The 22,770-nt window shown below is 40.1% G+C and overlaps 1 pseudogene and 1 gene segment (V, D, J or C); one reads left to right on the top strand and one right to left on the bottom strand.

Moving 5' to 3' along the window:
* Window positions 1-18,815, top strand: part of LOC101432633 (ataxin-7-like protein 3 pseudogene) — a 42,736-nt pseudogene extending 23,921 nt beyond the window's left edge.
* Window positions 15,313-15,878, bottom strand: LOC139436805 (immunoglobulin kappa variable 3-15-like). The segment is given in 2 exon segments: window positions 15,313-15,647; window positions 15,830-15,878. Coding segments are annotated over 2 exon segments (384 nt in total).
* Window positions 18,816-22,770: the final 3,955 nt, after the last annotated feature.

The following is a 22,770-nucleotide window of genomic DNA, read 5'->3' as shown; positions in this document are numbered from 1 at the left end:
CAGGCGGAAGCGCTATTATTTGTGTCCGCCGTCAAAAATTTCCCCCGCTTCACAACAAAACGCCGTCTATCTCCTCAAATCGATCCACAAAGGCAACCCGTCGCATCAACCCGCCAATAGCCCACCCAGAACTCACGAACTCCCCAGCACCGCAGAGCCACCAAAAAGCTGAGCCGCTGCGTGGCACCGCGGCTCCACCCACCCCCAAGAGGGAGGAACCCGTGTGCGGGTCTCAACTCCGGGCAATAGAACCCAAATTATATCTTATAGACCAATCCTCTCTGTTACCTTTCCACCAAATCTATGTCCAGTCACTTCCTGCCCTGCAAAAATCCCGAAAAAGCCCCGCCTCAGAGAACCTCCAGCTGCGTGCAGCCGTTTCTTCCCAGGAGAGATTGCAAGGCAAGTTCACTCAGCGACCATCTTGCTTCCGCCCCCCAGAAAACAAGTTCTGTCCAGTCACCCGGCCTGAGGTGGTACTTCACGGTGAGAAAACTCCCCGTGGAGGGTCCACTGGCCTCTCCGGCCCTCCTCCCTAGGCCTCTTTATAAATATTTCCTATATTGGGACATTCTGGGGCTGCAGGTGAAGCGCCTACCTGCATTACTTTTCAATGATGGATGCATTATGGATACATTATGTCAAAACCCATAAAACAGTGCAGTGTGAAGTGCAAACCATGAATGGAGACCATTGTCCACAAGATTAGCAATGCTTCAATATTTGTTCATCAATTGTAACAAATGGACCATACTCATGTCAGATATTATTAATAGGTTACAATGTGAGAGGAGGGCAGTGTGAGGTATAAGAATCCCCAATATTTCCTATGTGACTCTTCTGTGGTTTAAAGCTTCTTTTGAATGAAACAAAAAAGACACTGAGGAAACATACAGGAGAAATTTTCAATATAAATAAAAGATTGAGTTTACAGTGATGAAAGATGCAATGCCAAAAAAAATTGGTTTTGTTTTTAGGAGATTTTGGATACATAAAAGATGCAACTATTGCAGGGAAGAATAGCTGGTGCAATTATTGCTTGGGACAAATTGTGTGGTCAAAGTGTAAACCGTAATGTAAGTTATAGACAATGGTTAATATCAATGTTTCAATATTTCATCATCATTTGCAACAAATGTACCACACTAACAAAAAGGATGTTAAAGGGGGGAGGTTTGAGGGATGGGGTATATAGGAATCCCTCATTTTTAAAAAATATTTATTTATTTATTCCTGCCCTTGCATTTTGTTCCATTCTTTACTGTCTCTTCTCTTTGCCCATTTGCTGTGCATTTTTTTTTTATTCCTGTATCTGCTTGTCTCCCTTTGTTTTGTCATCTTGCTGCTCCCTGCGGTGCACAGGCCATCAGCTCTCTGCAGTGCATGGGCCATCATCTCTACACAGCGCAAGGGCCATCAGCTTTCCATGGTACAGGGGCCAGGTTGCCTTCACAAGGAGGCCCTGGGACGTGAACCCAGGGCCTTCCATATGGTAGATGGGAGCCCAACTGATTGAGCCATGGCTGCTTCCCTCCCTCATTTTTTTAATGTAGATTTATGAAATATAAAAATTCTATACAAATTTAAGGAATATCTTTCTCAATCACCTGGGAACCATCTCTTGGAAATGGAAACATCAGGAAGACAATGCCCTCCTCTCCAATTTTCTGTGGAAGAGTAGGTGCAAAACTTAAATTGACAGCTGGCTCCAAGTTGAAAATCTATCTCATGCCATAAAAACATGAGAATGCTGTATTTCTTTTTATGTTTCCTTGGGAAAAGGCAATTAACTAAGCCAGAGGCTCACCTTCATTGCCAGATGAGATTCAGATAAACTATTTGTGATGAATGGAGCTGTCAAGTCTTCTTACTGGAGAAGCAGTTATCATTTACCTTGAGAACATGTGTGTAATGATTTGTTTTCCTCCTGGATGTCTAAAAAAGTAATATTTTGTTCTGTTTCTGCAAACTCTTTAGAGTATTGTCTGGATGTGCATCACTTTCTTATTTTAATTCATTAATCAAACTGTTTCCTATCTCTTCTACCATTTTGGAGTAGCTTCATGATCAGCAGGATGTTTTGTTTTGAATTATATTTTCCCCAAGTCTGATGACATGGATTGAATTCACTGGAATTGTCTTGAATTAAGCAGAAAATTTACAGGAATTGTTGGCATGTAGCAGTCAGGTAAAGGACCCTGAATTATAAAGTCTCCTTTCTAAATCTTTATTGTTTGGAATACTAAGAAGATAAAACACACTATTGAAAAAGTCTGGGAAATATGGGCTTCATAATCCCATGAGAAACAACATATGGTTAGCTAATTTGGAAGCCAGAAATTTCTCTGCTAGTATTGCTCCTAAATGTCTACTTTTTCTCTGTTATATTGGGAAAACAGTACTGATGTTGCCTGACAATAATTCCTCAGATTTGGATAAATTAATGTACTTGTTGGTATCTTAGTCCTCATATCAAGCAAATAAATTAATGGGATGTATATAATGTACATCATTTTAGAGGAAAGGAGAAAATCTTGTCAAAGACTTGAAGGTAAGATTATGAAAATTGGAAGAGGAAAATTGGAAGAGGAAATGTAAAAATAAAAGTCACTTTCTGTTTGATGTTTTCCTTCCTACTTTCTCTATTGTCCTTTCTTGTTAGGACAGGGTGGACTCTCTTGTTAGGGGCTAATGTTGCGGGGAATTTTAATTGAAGCCTATGCTTATTTACCATTTGGAAAATCCCAGGACCATTAAAAAATATGCAAAATTTATTCTTCCTATGCTCTATAAATTGAATAAGAAATCCTGAATGACAGTCCATCTGTTTACAACATGGTTAGCTGAATAATTGAAGCCCACTCTTGAGACCTACTGATCAGAACAAGATTCCTTTCAAAGTATTTCTGCACACTGACAATGCATTTGGTCACCCAAGATCTCTGATGGAGTTGTACAGTGAAATTCACATCATTTCCATATCTGATAACCCAACAAACATTGTGCAGCTCATGGATTGAGAAGTCATTTTGAATTCAGGCCTTATTATTTAAATATACATTTTATAAGTTACAGCTTCCATAGACATTGGCTTTTCTTATGGATCTCAGCAAAGTCAATCAAAAAATTGTGAAAACGACTCACCATTATAGATGACATTAAGTACATTTGGGATTCATGGAAAGAGTTCAAACTATCAAAATTAACAGGACTTTGAAAGTAGTTTATTCCAACTCATATGGAAGATGTTGATGGAAAATAACTTCAGAAGGTGTGGATATAAAAAGAGAACTAAACTTAGAAGTGGAGGCTGGTGTAGCAGTTTGATATAGTTATCAACTCCAAAAATAGATATTGGATAATGTTTGAAATCTGGTCTGAACCTGGGCATGATTAAGTTATGATTAGGGCTTTAATTGGGCCATAATTTTAGAATGTTGATGGGTAGGGGCTCACAGATAAAAGGTATGGAAAAAGACAGAGTTGAGGATTCTTTATTTTGGAGTTTTGATGTTGGGGTTTAATCCTGAAGCCTTAAGCTGGAGCCCCAGGAAGTAAGCTCACAGAGGAAACAGAAGCAAGTCCCAGAAGAGAGGAACTCTGAGCACAGGAAGAAGCTTTCCCTGGGAAGAAAGGAATCCAGAACCCAGAGAGAAGCAAGACCATGGAAAAGAGGAACCCAGGAAGCCTGAGCCCTTGCAGACATTGGCAGCTATCTTGCACCAACATGTGAAAATAGACTTTGGTGAGAGAAGTAACTTATGCTTTATGGCCTGGTATCTGTAAGCTCCTACCCCAAATAAATACCCTTTATAAAAAACAACCAATTTCTGGTATTTTGCATCAGCACAACTTTGGCTGACTAATGCACCTGAAGATTGGACTGAACTTGTGAATCTCATGATAAAACTTTAATAGATGTGGAGTTCCTCCTTACAAATGCGCAGAAAAATTGACGTCTTGAAATAGATGATAAATCTGGTGAAGGTTCTTCTCGAGCACACATGGATCATTCTCCAGGGTAGACTACATGCTTGGTAACAGAACAAATCTCAACAAATTTGGAAAGATTGAAATGTACAAAGTAATTTCTCTGGTCACAAAAGAATAAAGCTGAAAATTAATAAGGAGCAGAGAATTTGAACAGGCACAAAGAAATGAAAGTTAAACAACACATTCTTAGATACACAGTGGGTCAAGGAGGAAATGGCAAAAGAAATCAGTAACTACCTTGAAGTAAATGAAAATGAAAACACAACATATCAAATCATATGGGATGCAGCAAAAGCAGTTACGAAAGAGAAATTTATAGCCATATATGCATGTGTGTGTGTGTGTGTGTATATATATATATATATGAAAAAGCAAAGAGATCAAAAACCTTATTGAACACATGAAGGAACTAGAGATAGAAGCAAAAACTAATCCTCAAATGAGCAGAAAATAAAAATGTTTAAAGCAAAAATAATAACATGAATAAAAAATAAATAAAAAACATTAGAAAATTTTAATAAATCAAAAAACTACTTCTTTAAGGCAATTAATAAATTGACATCAGCATCCCAGTGTTCATAGGATGGACGAATAAAATATGGATTAGTTTGAGCTTAATGGTATTCTAATATAGAATGATTGCGATTCTAGCAATGTAAGAAATTGTATCATTGATATGGAGACAGTGGCCACAGTAGTTGCTGAGAGTGGGAGAGGAAAGAAGAGGTGTGATGTGGGGGCATTTTTGGGACTTAGAATTGTCCTAAATGATATTGCAGGGTAAGATGCTGGACATTATATATCCTGCCATAACCCACTGGGTGGACTGGGGGAGAGTGTAAACTACAATGTAAACCATTATCCATGTGGTGCAGCAGTGCTCCACAATGTATTCACCAAATGCAATGAATGTGCCACAGTGATGAAAGAGGTTGTTGATGGGGGAGGAGTAGAGGGATGGGGGGTGGAGTATATGGGAACCTTTTAAAAATTTTAATATAATTTTTTTTGATGTATGTACCATTTAAAAAATACAATTAGAAACTAAAATTTAAAAATTAAAAACAATGTAAAAACGTATGGGAAAACTCAAAGGAAGTGCAGAGAAGACATTTAGAGAGCCCTCAATTCTTAATTTTAAAAAAGAAGAAAGAGGTAAATTTGATGATCTACCATCACACCTGGAAGAAATGAAAAAAAAAACAACAACAGCAAATTAAACCCCAACCAAGCTGAAGGAAAGAAACAGTAAAGCTCAAAGCTGAAATAAATGAAATTTTAAAAAACAACAATAGAATCAAAAAAAGGAAAATTTGGTCCTTTGTGATCAACAAAATTGACACACCCTTAGGTATACTAACAAAGAAAACAGAGAGAAGACTTAATAAAATCAGAAAAGAGAGGTGGGACTCTACTACCTACCATAGAAATAAGAGAGACCTTAAAAGAAGCCTATGAACAACTGTATGCCAAAAAACAAGAAAATTTTGATGAAAAGGACAAATTCCTAGAAACACATGAACCACCTAAACTGATTTTTGGACAAATAGAAGACCTCAACAAAACAATCATGAATATAGAGATTGAATCAATAAGTAAAAACCTTCAAAAGATGAAATTGGCTTCACAGGTGAATTCTAGCAATCATTCAGTGATGAACTAATACTGATCTTGTTGGAGATCTTCCAAAAAATTGAAAAGAATGCTACCAAGCTCATTTTATGATGCAAAAATCACTCTAATAGCAAAACAAGATGAAAATATTACATAAAAGAAAATTACAGGCCATTATCTCTGATGAATGTAGATGCAAAAATCCTCAGCAAAATTATTGAAAAAATATATTAAAATGATATTATGCCACAATCAATTGGGTTTTATCCTGATTATGCCAGGGTGGTACAACACAAGAAAATCAATTAATGTAAAAACCACATAAATAAATTCAAGAAGAAAAATCACATAATCCGTTTGATTGATGCAAAAAAAGGCATTTGACAAATACAGCACCATATCTTGATAAAAGCAGTCCAAAAGATAGGAATATAAGGAAGCTTTCTCAATACAGAAAAGTGCATATATGAAAAATCTACCAAATGGTGATGAAAGAAGTGAATAGCCACATCCAAAAGAAAGAGAGAGGACCACTATCTAAGACCTCAATTTCAGAACCCTAACTTCCAGGAATGTGAGATAATAAAGTGATTGGCTTATGACACTCCGTGATACTTTGATGGAGCTCTCCTAGGAATTTATGACACACTCTGACTAGCCACATGGTCACTTACTACATGTAGAAAACTAAAACACAGAATGAGGTGCAATTGGATAAAATAGGAAGAGGCAGTGTGACACATGTCATACTTCACACATCACTGCCTGAGATCAGGAAGACTTAGTTGTGCAAAGGTGAAATGGAAGTAAGTGGCTGTGGCTCAAGTGATGGGGTTTCTGCCTGCCATATGGGAGGAGCCTTCTAAAAATGGGAGGATTCCTGATAAAAAATGGCTGTGAGTTGAGCCAGTGCACATGCTGCAAGCTGAGTGCCCATGTGATTGCCCGAGCAGCGAGCCGTGTGTACAGTAGTGAGCCGAGTGTCCCCATGGTGTGCTTAGTGGCTGCATGGTGAGCAGAGTGCCCACATGGTGAGCCGATTGCCTGCACGAGTGCCAACAAGGTGAGGCACTGCCCATGCAATAAACCGAGTGCCTGCATTGTAAGTGCCCACACGAGGGAGTCACAAAGCAAGATGATGAAGCAACAAAAGTGAGACAAAAGGGACAGTCAGTGTGAAGCAGAGCAGAAATCAGGAACTTGAGGTGGGGCACGTGACAGGGAACCTCTCTCCACATCAGAGGACCCCAGGATTGAATCCCAGTGACTCATAGAGGAGAAAAATGAGAAGAGAAGACAAAAAGAGAAATAGATACAGAAGATCACACAGTGAATGCACTTAGACAGCAAAAACAGCAGGGCAGGGGAAGAAGGGGAAAGGTAAAAACAAAAAAGGAGAAATTGACAAGGGCCAAGAAAGTGAGGCAAATAACTGCTGGTATGTATCAAATTTAACTTGTTAAAATTAGACGACACTCTGCTACACATATGTTATGAACAAATACCATAGCAAAAGCCAATACCATGGCAAAAGCCATGATATTTTATAAGGAAATAAAACGTCTTAGAAAAATGCTTTGCTAGAGAAGACAAATGGATGATTAATAGTAACCAGGACACTTTTGGGTTACTAATGTAACAGTAACCAGAAATGAATTCAACCACAGAAAGGGAATGACACAAGGTCTCATAATCATCAAAGATGGTCACACTTTGCCAGATTATATGCGTATAGAATCAGCTGGGAAACTTGCTAAAAATATGAATCTTGGAATACATTCTAGCCAATTTGGTCAGAATTCCCAAAGTTTGGAACCTATATTTTATCATGATCCCAGATTTTTTTTTTTTGGTAGACTATTTGAGTAGTCTTGGGTTTGGAACCAACATTTCATCAAGTAAGCAGCAGCAGTAGCATTTGAAATGATCCTCAGATCTATTTCACATTATTTTTTTAAATGTAACAAAATATGTAAAGCATATCATGAATTATAAACACTATGATCATTATAATGGTAATCTTGTTAAGAAACGATAAGTGTGAATTTGATTTAGAAAATAAGAATCGTGGCCATCTTTCACTGAGGAAATGATAGAAAAGGAAGAAATAGGGTATTAATACCAGAAAACTGTTGGTTTTTATAAAGGGTGTTTATTTAGGGTACAAGCTTATAGTCACAAGGCCCTAAAGAGTCCAACTCAACATAACATAAAAGGTTCTTTCTAACTCAAAGTCATTGGCCATGTGTTGGAACAAGATGGTGGGCAATGTCTGTGAGGGACCAGCCTTCCTGTGTTCCTCTCTTCCTGGGAGCTGTTTCTCTTCAGGTTCAGCTGCCCTGCTGCTCTGTGTTCTTACTTCCTGGGCTTCAGCTCAAAACTCCAACCACCCTTCTGTAGTATGGTTACTCTGTGAGTGCCTGCCTACCATGAGGCCGGGGATGCAGCATCCTACTGACATGAACCAATCAAAGCTTTAACCATTATTTAATCAAGTAAAAGTAAAATGTCTGAATCCAATATAATCTAATATGAGCAGAGGGACAGGCCAGTTTACAAACATAATCCAATATCTATTTTTGGAATTCATAAACAATATCGAACAGTTGATGTCTGAAGACATATTTTTTTTATGTTTATTGTAATCCAAAGTAGACCCTACAAAACAATCAGTTGGCTAATCCTGGGAATTTGTCTATTACCTCACATGGCAAAATTTTAGCAGGTGTTATTAAGTTTAGGATTTTCAGATGGTAGGATCTCCTGGTTCCACAGACTGGACCTTCAGTACCATCACATATATCCTTAGAGTAGGAACTTTTGAACACCAGTAGAAAATAAGGTGGGAATAAGACCAGTGAAGAAAGGAATTAGGAGACTTGAATACTAAATCTAGTCAGTCACAACAATCAAATAATAATTCCTTGCAATAAGTCACTTTTAGGTGTTCTAAGTTCTATTTCTCTGGTAGAATCTTGACTGATTTTAGTACCAAGTATAGGGTAATGTTATAAAAAAATATGAGAATATAAGCTGTTGACTTTGGAAATGGATGATAGATAAAGACAGGTAGAATTTTGAAGCAACCAATTATACAGTCTAGATTTTCTCAAGCAGAATATTAGTATAAATATAGACATTAAAGCTACTTCTGTTGAGTGCTCAGAAGGAAAAGATGAACCATTACCTTAAATGGGAAGGATGACAATCCTTGTATACAAAGGCAGAAATTTGACTGAATTTTGTTTGATAGTATTTCTTTTGTATGAAAAGTAGAACTTGAAATCAATGAACTTGTATATAGCCTAGGAGATTTCCAAGCAAAGTGTTGAAAGTATTTTCCCCATTCTTCCTTCTATGTATGTAGAATACAGGAGGAAATTTATACTGAACAAAACAAACAAATCGTTGAGCAATAAAGAACTTGGTATTATGAATTGTGTAATTCTCCACTTTTTCAGATTTCAAAACATGCTAAAATTAAGACAGTAACTGTAAACAATGAATGAACTAGACATAATATCAAGTGTGACAAATTTGCAAGGGTAAAGAGATTAGGAAAGTGCTTCATGGATTCCTTCAACCGTAAAGCAGAAGTGAGCCCCAGAGATAGGAATATCCAGAAAGACCTGTGGAGGACTTTCTTATCTAAGGATATGAAACTTTGTGACATGCACAGAGGATTACTGTTTTTTTCTGCCTTGATATCAGATATTAAATTGTTAATAATACTTCATCGATTTTTTACTAACATCAAAAAAATGATGCATAATTCACTGTAGTTACATAATTTAACCAGCCATACTCATATCATGCATCAAAGAAATCATAGGTGTTTAATGAACATTATTTACTGATGATAAATAGGAATATCTTTAGCTACCTATATAGATTTCAACCCATTTTTTAGCCAAAGTGCAGAATGAATTGATCCTAGTTTGTTGTATCTTATAGAATTCCCAGAAGTTTCCATGTAGCTCTATTAGGAACATACAAATCTCAAATTCTGGCTTTAAATACTGCTTTGTAGTAAAGTCTCTCAGAGGCAAGCAGAGAGATGTCATTTAAAGGTTTCTGTTAAATGAACAGACAACATTAAGTCAAGAGTTATTTCAGTGTGTGAAATTGTTTTCAGGTTATGCACATTTTTAAAAGAAAATATATAGAAATATATTTGAGGATATTGTGAGGAATGGAAATATTCCAAAGTTTCCATTTATTTGATCCTAATGTGTTTTTGTCTTGTACAATACCATGTTCCTCTCATAGAATCCAGTTGTAACCAAACTTTTAAAATTAGTTGAACGTTCTATTAGAGATCCACAGGATTTATGAAATTTCAGACTCCTTATCCATACTCCCTCCCTACCATTTTTGTTTACACTCTCCTAAACCCCAAGATTTCTCAGAATTTTTTTATTTTCAGAAACTCAGCCAACTGAGCTGAAAGGGACAAAAAGGACCAAATTAAAGAAGGCTGATGGAATTCCAAAATTAGGTATGCTGGTAAAAGTATGAAGATTCAAAAAACCATTGAAGAAAAGGAGAGAGTGATGCCTTAGTTTATCAGGCTGCTTTGCGAAATACTACAGAATCATATGACTTGAACAATGGGAATTATATGCTTATAATTTTGAGGTTAGGAGATTTCCACTATTGAGTCATCAGTAAGTTATCAATTTCTTCCCAAAGCCTATGTCATTCAGACACTGGCTGCCAGAGATCCTTGAGGTTCCTTGTCTTGTATTCCTGATTTGCATTCACAGAAATGTCCTCTCCTTTCTTACCTGGGTCTGTTGACTTCCATCTTCTGGCCTCTGCCAGTAGCCTGTATCTCCATGAATGATTTTCTCATGTTTATAACAGACTCCAGTAATCTGGATAAAGGCCCTCTTTCATTAAGGTGGGCCACATCTTAACTAAAATAACATATTCAAGAGTTCCTTTTGAAATTGTGCCCACACCCACTGGATTCTGACAATTATTAAGAATCTGCATATAATTCAATCTATCCCAGAAGAAGACAGAGACTAGCTCTGCAGGTGGAGATACCACAGAGACCAGAGACCTGGGTGCAGAGGCCAGAGCCAGAGGGCTGGGACATGGAGCTGCCCTGGATGGTGCTTCAGAGGCAATCACCGGACATTGTAAATCCTCACAGGGCCCACTGGATGGAATGGAGGAGAGTATGGGCCATGATGTGGACCATTGACTATGAGGTGCAGAGGTGACCAAAGATGTACTTACCAAATCCAATGGATGTGTCATGATGATGGGAACGAGTGTTGCTGGGGGGGGGGGGGGGGAGAGGTGGGGTGGGGGGATGGGGTTGAATGGGACCTCACATATATATTTTTAATGTAATATTATTACAAAATCAATAAAAAAAAAAAAAAGAGCAAAAGGAGAAATCCATAGGCCACAGAGATGACTCCAGGCAATGAAACCTAACAGAATTTCAGGATTTCAAAATTGCTTGGGAACAGAGGTTCTATTCTTCCTTCTTTTCTCTCCCTTTTAGAATAGGGATGACTAAAACATTTATAGTATGCTAGCCCCACCAGAGTATTTGGAATCAGTAAACTTGTTTTCTAATTATTGGACCACAGAGGGAAATGAATTTTGTCCCAGAATGGATCCTACCTAGAATGTTATATATACCTGATTTAGTTAAATTACATGATGAATTGGGACTTCTGAGCAAATGATATTTAGATGAGGTTTGGGAATTGAATTGAAGCTGCAATTTGTTTAGACATTTATGTATGTTGTGATTAGGAGAATGTGTTTTGTATGTGTGAAAAATGAGTATCATTGGGTTTGAAGAGAATACACTATAGACTGAATAATAACCTTAAATTACATGGTTTTAAACGTTAATACCCATGTGGGCTTCCTTAGAGGAGACATATTTTATACTTTGTTTAATTGGAGATGGAGATATCCTGGGTTTTCAGGTTGGACATTATTGCAATCACATGTTTCCCAATAAAAGGGAGGTGGCGTAATTTGACAGACAAGCAGAGGAGAAGGAAAGTGAGGGTAGAGCATAGACATATTTGTAAATGCTGGATTTGAAAGTGGAGTAATGAAGTCTCAAATCAAAGAATTCTGACAGCATCCACAGGCTGGTAGAGGTGAGGAATACACGCTCTTGAAGAGCCCCCAAAAGTGCAGTCTTACAGACACCTTGATTTCAGCCTTCTGGTGCAATTTCAATTTTCTGGTTTCCAAACTGTGACAGAATTGAATTCTATCCTTGTCAGTTATCAAGGTTCATTTAATTTGTTAAAGCAGCCACGGAAAACTAATTTAATCACTACTAATTGATAAATAATTGAGGCATGTTTGAAAAACATGATAATAATATGAATTGGAGGAAAGTTATTTCCTATGCATCAGGTTCAGCTCATAGCATTTTATGTGTGTTGACTCATTGTGCTTTACACCGTCCCTACAAAATAGGTTAAAATTATTATATCCATTTTATATCAGAGAAAATCTTGCCCTTGAGAGGTTAAGTAATTTACTCAAGGACACATGGGTAGAATGTGGCAGAGATGTACAAAAAAGTAACTAAATTAATACTTAAGGGGAAAAAGTCATGGGGAACTTTGCACATATTTTTAAGTGTATTAGAATATAGTGGAATGAACTTTAAATGGAAGAGAACAATAGAAAGAGATAATATTCCATCTTTTTAAAATTATCTTTTGTTTTCCAAAGTAAAGGTAGAAAGCAGAAAAGTCATTGGGCGAGGCCTACAAAAGTACACTCAGGAGACCCTGAAAAGAAGGGCCTTCTTGGACGGAGGGTCCAGTAGGAAAGAAGGGAGAGTGACATATAAGACCTCCAGAGGAGAGTCCAAACATGTGGTGGTCAGGATTATATCTTTGTTATATTTTGAGGATAATAGCAGGGAAGGGAGGGAAGGAGAGAATGAGGAGTTAAAATAGGAAAGTTTAAATAAAGAGGCACAGGGAAGAGATAGTCGAGCCATCAGGGGATAAAATTCTCTGATATGGGCTTTCATTTCCTCTTTTGGAGCATGAGTATGCCATCAGAAGAAGCTAGAATTAGTCTGCCAGGTGCTCAAAGACATGTGGTCCAGGGAACCCAAAGCCAGGCTCGTGGCCAGCTAACGGACCTGAGAAGAAAACTAAAGATCATAGAGCCTAGATCAGCCAGTCGACAGGGTATCTGCCAGATAACTGTAAAAGAGTAATAAGGTCAGGTTCTTTAGTGTAGTATGCTCATATTAACATTTTGCACAGCTAACAAAAACCTCAACAGCTTAAGGGTTATATTATTGGGTTTGGAGCAGATATATTACATGGCAGTAGCTATTTGATATATTAATATTATCTCCTTTTGAATTGCTTTCAATTGTATGTTATAATCTTCTCCCATGTCTTGATTTATTTTTCTTCCTATTGCTTAAAAATGGCAGTGTTTATTTTACCTATGCATGCTTTTTTTTTCTATTAACTATGCCTATAGGTGTGCTCTTTGCAACTGACAGATTAATTGCTCAAAGCTCAATAAATATTGCTCGAGTCAATGAATGACATGGATTCAATGATTTTAAAATGCTCATCATCATGACCAGTAAAGAGTGGTTATGTTTGTGAGAGTGTTTGGAGAATTCTCCTCAGGGTAGGTTAGAAATTTGGTAAAGCCGTTGTATTTTTAATCAATTTCAGAAATAATACTGGAATTTCTGGAGTATTTCCACTTTTACACTAAGATTAATGTGTTAATTAAAAATTACCCAAAGTGTTCAGGTTACAGTAGACATAAGAAACACGAATACCTTCAATGCCCAATGGTGATTAGAGAGAAAGTTCACAATTGATGAAAAAGTTTGGGAGGAAAATTGTCTCATATTTCTAGAGGAATAAAGCTGAAGAGTTAAAATGTTTCCTTGAAAGAATGAGAATAACTGAAAGAGATGGAGAAATGAAAAGGGCTATAGAAAAAGAGGCAGACTTTCAGTTATGCTTTGAATATTTGAATACAGACTCTTACAGTTTGCAAGGCTATTGAAATGGGCCCGCTTTCACAATAGGTATTAACTTACAAGCTTACGATTTTGAGACTGAGAAAAATGTCTGTATCGGTGCATCAACAGGCAATGCTTTCTTCCTGAAGAATAGCTGCCAGTGATCCTGGACTCCTCTGTCACATGGCAAGGCACTTAGCATCATCTGCTTGTCACTTCCTTCTCCTTCAGGTTTTGTCGTTTTCACATTCCTGTTGCCATAGCTTTTGCTTTCTTTGAATCTCATTCCCTTATAAAAAACTCCGGTAGAGGTATTGAGACCAAGAGTTGGCCAGGCATTAACCGAAGTAACCAACTCAAGAGTTCCACCTACAATAGGTTACACCCACAGAATGGATTAACTTTAAGAGTATGCTTTACCGAAGTCCATATTGCCTCATAAAATCAAATAAACATTTATTCCTTTTTGTACCATTTTTTTTTTCAAGATGGAACATACAATCTTTGGCAATTTTGTAAAGACTAAATTTGTAAATTTGTCATTTCAAATGTGTGAGTATACGAAGAAGCAAACAAAGATCTCATAACATCCGGAAAATATTTAATTTTGGTGAGTTTTATAGAAACAGCTTGAAAATCACAGTATTAGGAAGCATGGTGGAGGACTTTATATCCAAACTAAGATAAATATATTTCATTCAGGGCGGCGGACTTGGCCCAGTGGTTAGGACGTCTTTCTACAACATGGGAAGTCTGCTGTTCAAACCCCGGGCTTCCTTGACCCATGTGGAGCTGGCCCATGTGCAGTGCTGATGTGTGCAAGGAGTGCTGTACCACACAGGGGTGTCCCCCGCATAGGGGAGCCCCACATGCAAGGAGTGCACCCCATAAGGAGAGTCGCCCAGCGCGAAAGAAAGTGCAGCCTGCCCAGGAATGGTGCTGCACACACGGAGAGCTGACAAAACAAGATGACGCAACAAGAAGAAATACAGGTTCCCGTGCAGCTGCAACAACAGAAGCGGACAAAGAAGACACAGAGACCAGACAACTAGGGTAGGGGTGGGGGGAGGGGAGATAAAGAGATGAATAAATAAATAATCTATAAAAAATATTTCATTCAATCAGCATCATCCCCTGTAACATAAGCATTCTTCAATGAGCCTGTATATTACATGCATTCATAATTACTATTTATTGCCAATAAGTAATGAAAGTAGTTATCTAAAGAAAAAGGAATGGTAGAGTAGCAAAACAAATTACCTTATTTGATACTGTAAAGAGAAGTTAGGATGGAAAAGAGAATCCATGGAAGGAAAGAGTAAGGGAGGAAAATGACCTCTCATGGGGGAAGTTTTGAATATAAGGGATCAAGGATATAATCTTGGGAGGTCCAGAGTTGGAGGATGAGGGAGGACAAGGAAGGATATTGATGGAATAAGAAATCAAGATGGCACATATTCAGCATTAGTAACCAATCTGAAGGCAAATCAATCCAATAGGTTGTAAAGTTTACTGGAAACTTTATTAGAATTTAAGCAATAGAAATTTACTGCCCTTATAATTTGATCTGCTCATGAAAAATGTGAAGGTTTCTATGGAACAAACCCCTAAAAGATACACTTTCTCTGCCAGATGGAGGAAGTAATTTCAGGTCTATGTGAGGAGGAAGCAGCTGGTGCTGCAGGACTAGCTCTCCTACAGTCCTAGGAGGAGATTTGTGTTCGAGGTTGAATCACTGTGGGAGGAAGGTTGTTACTTTGCTGACAATAATAATTTCCTGAATCTTCATCCTGGAATCTGCTGATGGTGAGAGTGAAATCTGTGCCAGACCCACTGCCACTGAATCGATCAGGGACCCCAGAGGCCCGGTTGGATGCATCGTAGATGAGCAGTTTAGGAGCCTGTCCTGGTTTCTTCTGGAACCAGTGTAAGTTGCTGCTAACACTCTGACTGGACTTGCACTTGAGGGTGACGGTCTTTCCTGAAGATGCAGCCACAGAGCCTGGAGACTGGGTCATCACAGTGTCCCTACTGGCACCTGCAACCAGAAAAGAACAAGAACATACATTGAATCACAAATGTATAAAATATTTATCTAAATGTAGGTTTTCTTATTTATCATATATAATTAGATGTTCAATAGATGAAATGGTTTGCTCACTCTGCATAGTAAAATTATTCTCCAAATTTATAAAGATTTTTCTCTTCTAAACTTCTCACTTGAGACCCAGAGCACCATGAGGATGAGGAGGTGCGACAGTGACATCATCTTGCTCTCCTGTGTGATGCACTCAGGACCCATCTCCAGGGAAACAGCATTAATAGAGCTCTTAGCAGACAATGAAGTCTCTGAGGAGCCTATGCAAATTATTAGAGAGTATAAAGGCAAAAGTTCCTGTGCAGTGAGTTGTGAAGACAAATAACGGAAGGAGTTAAAAATATCATGACCACAGGAAAAGCAGTCGTACACTTGCAAAAGATCCATAAATCAATTTAATACCCCAATTTTAAACAAATTTCAGCAAAATTGACAAATTTAAAATATTTTACTACCAATTGTACTCTTTCAATTCAGCAGTAACCATCTTCAAATCATAAATTGATTTCGTAGCAGAATATATGCATCTGTAAGTGTACAATTTCAGAACACAAATGAATCTATTAAATATGGAGCAAAAACCTGTGAAATATACTCATATCATACAATAGATGAAGATATAGTACACTAATTGTATGTCTATTTCATCTATTCTTAATTTCAAATAAATATTTTAAACTCTTGGACATCCCAAGGTCACCCCCTTATATCCAAAACCAGACCTCTGCATCCCCCTCAACCAGACCTCTGTATCCCCCTCAACACAAATACTATCTTCAGAAATGAGTCACCAGATACTTTCAAATCACTCTTAGCACTGTCTTGTAAGTCGATCAATTTCTAAAATCACAATAAAGAGATTAGCTGACCTGAAATGTACACCTCCACTTAGTGGTTATATGTAAAATGGCTTTAGCTCCCAAGGTCTGATAGAGCAGGTGCTTCATTTATTCCCATGCAAAATTAATGATATGTACAGAATTATGCAAATAACAATATCATGAATGATATTTGCATAGAACATTAAGTTATGAACAAGTAAAGCAGAACCCCTGACTTGAAAAACTTCATTTTACTGGGAGGAGCACATGATAAATAAGTAAAATTCTGAAGCCACTGCTAAACGGCTTCTCTAGGTTTCCTTCCCTGTAGCAATGCTTTTATTCAGGACATGTAGGGCAATGTGAACCCAGGTCGATTTCATGGTCAAAACGCTGCATGAACAGTCAGAGGGAAGGAGAACATTTGGGACAGTTTAACAATTTCACAGATAAAAAATTCTTACTCTCTAATGAGTTTAACTTTTCCTGCAAAGTAATTTCCTTAATGTCCCCAAGATATTTCCCTTCAAGTGGAGTGTCCCAAGGCATGTATCGCTCCAATTCTAATTTAAAGTAAGTTCATTTTCTATACTGTTTCTCCTCAAGCGCCCATTACCTTGGAGAGGGTCCCTTCCAGCATTCAGGAATGGTTCTGCACAGACCCACATCGCCAGGGAAGGCATCCCTTCTCATCAACAAACAATCCTACTCTTGGTCCATATGGTACTTGGGTTTGGAAGATGCTAATCATTTCTTCAGGTGTGCTCTCTATACCCATGTTCTTTTCCTGCTCTTTCAAGAAGTTACTTTTCATATACATATATAAGTATACCTTTGACTTCAATTTTACTACTTAATTGATAGGTTTCCTTCTTCAGTACAATAAAATAGCCTTCCAGGCTTACACCATTCATCATGGATGACATGATAAAGCAGGATGTTTCAGCAGAGTAACTGGCCCAGAACCGTCTGCCTAAATGTGGGATAAGAAAATGTATTCTCTGAGTAGGAGACATTTGGCCTCATTCATGAATAGAGGAGGGGCCTGGCCTTCAGAGCTCAGGGAAGCACACTTCAGAGGGGGGGCAGCTGGACCCCAGGCCCTGGTGAGGCATGAGCATGCACAGAGGGACCTGGGGCACCAGAGCAGCCACAGCCACCAGAGATAGGACATGGCCCTAAGAGGATCCCAAGCCCAGGCAACCCTTGGGCAGGCCCTGTTGCCGCCCGCTGTGCTGTGAGCAGTGAGAGCAACATCTCCACAAGGCCGCAAATGAAGATGGAAGAAATGGCTTTGTCTGGCCTTAATAACAGCAAACTGGAGGCCATGCTCTGGAGGCACACATGCACCTGGTTGAGGATTCTCGTTTGGGTTCTGATTTGAGATCCAGTGTGGCTCCTTCTTCCTAGACCCCAGGGACCCTGACGCAGGAAGATTTTCAGGTTGTGGACAGGATGGGGTTGGATATCTTTGAATAGGTTTTCAACCAGCCAAGGAATGTGTTTGCCCAAATGCAGCCACAGTTTTGCTGCCTCCAGCTTTGTTCCCCATCTGGAAAAGTCCTAGGAATGTGTGGAACAGCAGCCACATTGCAGCCTCTGGGTTGCCAATAGCAACAATATGAACAAGTCTGAAAATGACCAAGAGGACGATGATGACATCAATGAAAATGACTTGTCCTATGGCTTGAAAAGAAAGCCAAGAATAGAACCCCAGTTGATAAGAACCCCAATTCCCCTTGAAGATTCAAGTCTTCAAAACACAAAATTGGGGAGCTTAGCAATCCAGATCCTTTCAAGCATAACAACTCCTCTAGACTAAGCTATGGGACCCTGGGATGGAAGAGCTGTATAGCCCGCCTACCACACAATGTGGGCTGATTTCTGCACACACCATAAAGATGAGCACAAGGTCCCTGCACTCCCTCCAGCACACAGATCGGCAGCAACAAGCTCTGCAGATTTATTTCCTGGGCCCTCAGCTGTCCTTCCAGAGGTGAGAGCTCCCTGGACAATGACAGCTCAGACAGGACTGGCAGCCAGGCCCTATCAGGTGGCTTCAGAGGGACGGCTCCTCTGAGCTCTCACCAACTGATTCAGGCCCCTCCAGGACTAGTGAGAATCAGGAATGGGGTCTAGGTACCAAAAGGTTGGAGCCTCAGAAATCCAAGAAAAAGAAATCCATTTGAGCCTGGTAGGGACTTCCTCCAGCCTGGACTCAACAAGGAAAAAAAAGCCAAAGCCATCATCACACCCAAAGTACAGCATTGATGGTGGCATCAACTGACTTGGAGCAAGGTCTAGCCTTTGGCTGAGCAGAGCCCTCTCTCCCAACATAGGCTGGCAAATGGATGGCTGCTGTGGCTTTGTGATTTAGAAGCCTGGTGGACCAGGCAGGCAAAAGATCCAAGTATGCACCCTGGTGGGTGGAAGGGTCCTCTGGAATGGAGCGTGACCCCTTGGTATGCAGGACTCAGGCAAGGATATATTATGCCTTGGTCATAAGTGTGGTGGGGAGCTGGTTTTCCTATTAATTCTGTGAGTTACTGGATGTCTTGCTAGGTCAGGGGCCTGTCCTGGGCACTGTGCTGGGCAGTGCCTGACCCAGAACCCAGACACTGGACTAAGCCCTGCCAAGGGGCATTGAGACCAACTGGGAGGCTGTAGGCTGGAGGATGAGTCTTGCGGGGGACTCCCTCAGCTGCCCTCAGCCATGTGAATGGGTCCAGTGCTTGGAGCTGAGGGACAGGGCTGGGCAGGGCCCTGTCTGTGTGCAGAATCTTGTCAATTGCCCCCATTCCCAGGGGAAGGAAGGTGCAATGTACTGTGTGCTGAGGTGGGCATCCAGAACTGCCACCGCCTTCCCTGCCCCTCACAGGGGCAGCCCCTTCTCCTCAGTCCCCATGGGCCCTCTTGGCATCAGGAGCTGTCCTTTTGTTGGGTGCCCTGAAAGGGACACCAGCCTCTGCAGCTTCAAGGAATGAGAAAGGGAAGGGTGGGAAAAGGGAGCTGTGCATCAAAATTACTGCTGCCTACCCCTCCTCCCTGACCAGAGCTGGTGAGGGTGGGGCCCCAAGGTGAGAGGGGGATGGTACTGCTTTATTTGAAATGTTTTCTTCCCACATTCCCTGCCCCAGGACTGGGCCCAGCCTCATCCTCCTGGGGTGGCTCTCTGCTCCTCTGCCTTCCTCTCTCACTGCCCTACTGGGGCAGCCCAAACTCCCAGCTATTGCTTGACACCCTTTCTTTCATTATGACCAGCTTTAGTTCCTCTCTCAAGGCTCTGACACTGAAGCTTGCTCTGTTTTGCCCTCCTTGTCTGCTTTTATGTTATTTATTCTCTAATTGTGGTTTGGGGTTCTGAGGAAAATCCTAATAGTGGGCTTCCCTCTAATTCCTAGGATGGGATGTGAAGAGGGTAGGCTATGTGTTCTGAGTCAGTGGAGTGGAAGGGATGTCATGCCTTGGTATGACCCCTCTGTGGTACTGTCATGCCAGTGCGCCCACCCTCCTGGTCTACAACCTCCACGCAGGCAACCCTCTCAGGAGCCGAGCTGGAGCACCGCAGTCCAGGGCTGGGAGCAGAACTGAGTGATTGGGATGGAGCTGACCCTGAGCCATGTTCCCTGGCACTTGCTGGATGTGCCCCTGCCTCCTCCCATGAGGAGACCACCCATATTTGGATACTAAATACCCAGCACTGGTTGGACTAGTTGGACTGATTTGGTTATAGACCCCAGAGGATTGAGGGAACAACAGAGATAGGGCTGCAAGACCTTGTCTGGGACACCAATGTCCCCCTGAGGTGGTTCTGATGGTGACTAATGTTTTATTACAAATTGTTTTACCCAAGTATTGTGATTATTTTTTTAAAAGCCAAAAGAGTTTGGGTAGTGTTCAGAATAAACCCTGGACCTGGGCTCCTCTGTCTTTGACCCTCCACACCCTTCCTCTCTAAGGGAAGCCAGAGGGAAAGGAGGATCTCAGCCACCCTCCAGCTGCTTCCAAAGGAGGTCTTGGTGGAAGTTTGAAGAAGAAGGGAGGAGGGCCAGTGGCCACTTTTCCTCTGAGAGACAGGCTCAGCTCAGATGCCAATTCACCCTTTCCCCTCTGTCCTCTTCCTTTCCTCTTTCTAATTAGAGGAGGAGAACTGGGAAGTAGTTGGAGAACTGTTTGTCCACATGAACTTCCCCATTGTTCCTTGGTCCACCCTCAAGGCAGAACCCCCTGCCCAAGCTGGGTAAGAGGAGGGCTTGATCCAGCAGGGATCCTGAGGGAACAAACCACTTTCCCTCTGGGGAGAGATACGCCCCCCCCCCACTACCAAGTAGTTGAACAGGGGCTAGGAGTTTCCCACTCCCCTCCCTCAAAGAACAGACTGTTTGGGTCTCAATTTCTATCCTTTCCACCCCACCTAGGTGTTGTGTACCCTGTGCCTATCATGTGTCTGAGTGTGTGGGGAGATTCTGTACTAATTTTCATGGACAGTGACTCTTCCTTCCATGCATCAATTCCCCTGTTCCCCAATGCCCAGGGGCCACTCACATGCTGGGGTCACTGGGGAGGGGTGGAGCTCATGGTGTCCCGTGGTCTTGAGATGCACATGTAATCCATCCTGTACAGGTAGCTCACCTTGTAAAAGCTGTGTGTTCCCCCTACTCTCACGGCTGCTGGAGTAAATAAACAGCATCTCCACTTTGTTAAAAACAAAAAACAAAAATGAATTGCAATTGAGTGATGAAGAATTGGATATTTAAGACATAAAAACGCTGTGCAAAAGTGGACAGGGCCCGATTAGAGGGGAACATTAATTGGATGAAAGTTAGAGGTTTAGGATAAGTACTGTGAGAATCCATGCAACAAGAATTAGAATTAACTTTTGTTTTTAGCAGATGCTACGAGGTCATATTATAAGCAAAGCACTCTGAAGATGCAGAAAGTTTGAAAATCATTCTCATTTCTGTGCCAGCTGGGAATATCACTCTTCTATTTTCTTCTTCTCTGAAATCATAAAATGATTTTAAAAAGTGAAATTTTTCAAATGCTTCCAAGGCCAAAGATTCGATTGAAACTCAATCAATCTTTGCTAAAGTATTTAGAAAAACATATTGTGCTAAAAAGAATTCTAAAAATTCTGAAGACTCCTGCCCCTTGATAATACCACACCTTCTCTCAATTGTTAAAACACTAATTCAGATGCTCCTGTGAGGTTATTTTGCATATATCATTAAATCAGTTGACTTTAAAAAGGGGAGTCTTTTAAATCTTGGTGTACTGATCTGGGAAAAAGAACTCAGATTCATAGAGAAGTAGGGTTTGAAATGGAAGAATATGTTTGAATTTGGCTGTGGAGATCGAGGGGACCATGTGTCAAGGAATGTGGGCAGGCTCTAGGAGGAGAGAGCTGACAGTCAGCAAGGACATGGGATCTCAGCACTAATATCTAAGGAACTGATTTTGCCAAAACCCATGAGCTTGGAAGAGAACTCCATGCTCTGGACAGAAGATAGCGTAATTGATTCTGTGATTTTAGCTTTGTAAGTACCTGAGAAGAAAACTCTTCCACACTGGACCCAGACTCCTGATCTACAAAACTCTAACCTGATAAATTGCTAATTAACTATTAAATGATAGAAAACTAATATAAACACACACACACACACACACACATATATATATACACACATACACATATGAAATTGAACTGCATGCTAAAAGGAAAATCATAAATCCAAGTAGGAGAATTAACATCTGATTTAGCTCTTTTCTCATGCAACATGGCATGCTTTATGGCCCTTTAACCACAGATGATTTCCTGACATGTGACCACAGCCACATGATCAGGCCTGAATACTGTGCTGTGAAAATACAAGAAAGAACAGAACTAGCTTTGAAGGTGGTCAGGATCTGTCCCCTCTGGTTTCCATGGCCATGTTCTCTGCAACTGGAGAAAGTCTAGGCAGGACTGTGGTAAGAGAGGGATGTGAACTGGGGACATCCCAGTTAGACCCTAACCTCACTGCTGCCTGCACATTTCCTTAAGAGCCTGGATTGTTCCAGACTCCTAAATGGAGATGATTCCTTCTACATGGTACAACATGTCAATTTTGCATTTTTGTATTAACTATGAAAAAAGCAAAACACCTTATTCTTCCATTTATTTTAGAATTTATAATTCTGTTTGATTTAATTGTATGCTCCTATTGTTTAAATAGCAAAAACTATTAGTACATTATAGATTA

This window comes from Dasypus novemcinctus, chromosome 17 (genome assembly GCF_030445035.2).
Source record: "Dasypus novemcinctus isolate mDasNov1 chromosome 17, mDasNov1.1.hap2, whole genome shotgun sequence".
In the NCBI taxonomy this organism is placed as follows: domain Eukaryota; kingdom Metazoa; phylum Chordata; class Mammalia; order Cingulata; family Dasypodidae; genus Dasypus; species Dasypus novemcinctus.
Note: the sequence above shows the minus strand (reverse complement) of the source record. Positions and strands in the feature narration are given on the sequence as shown.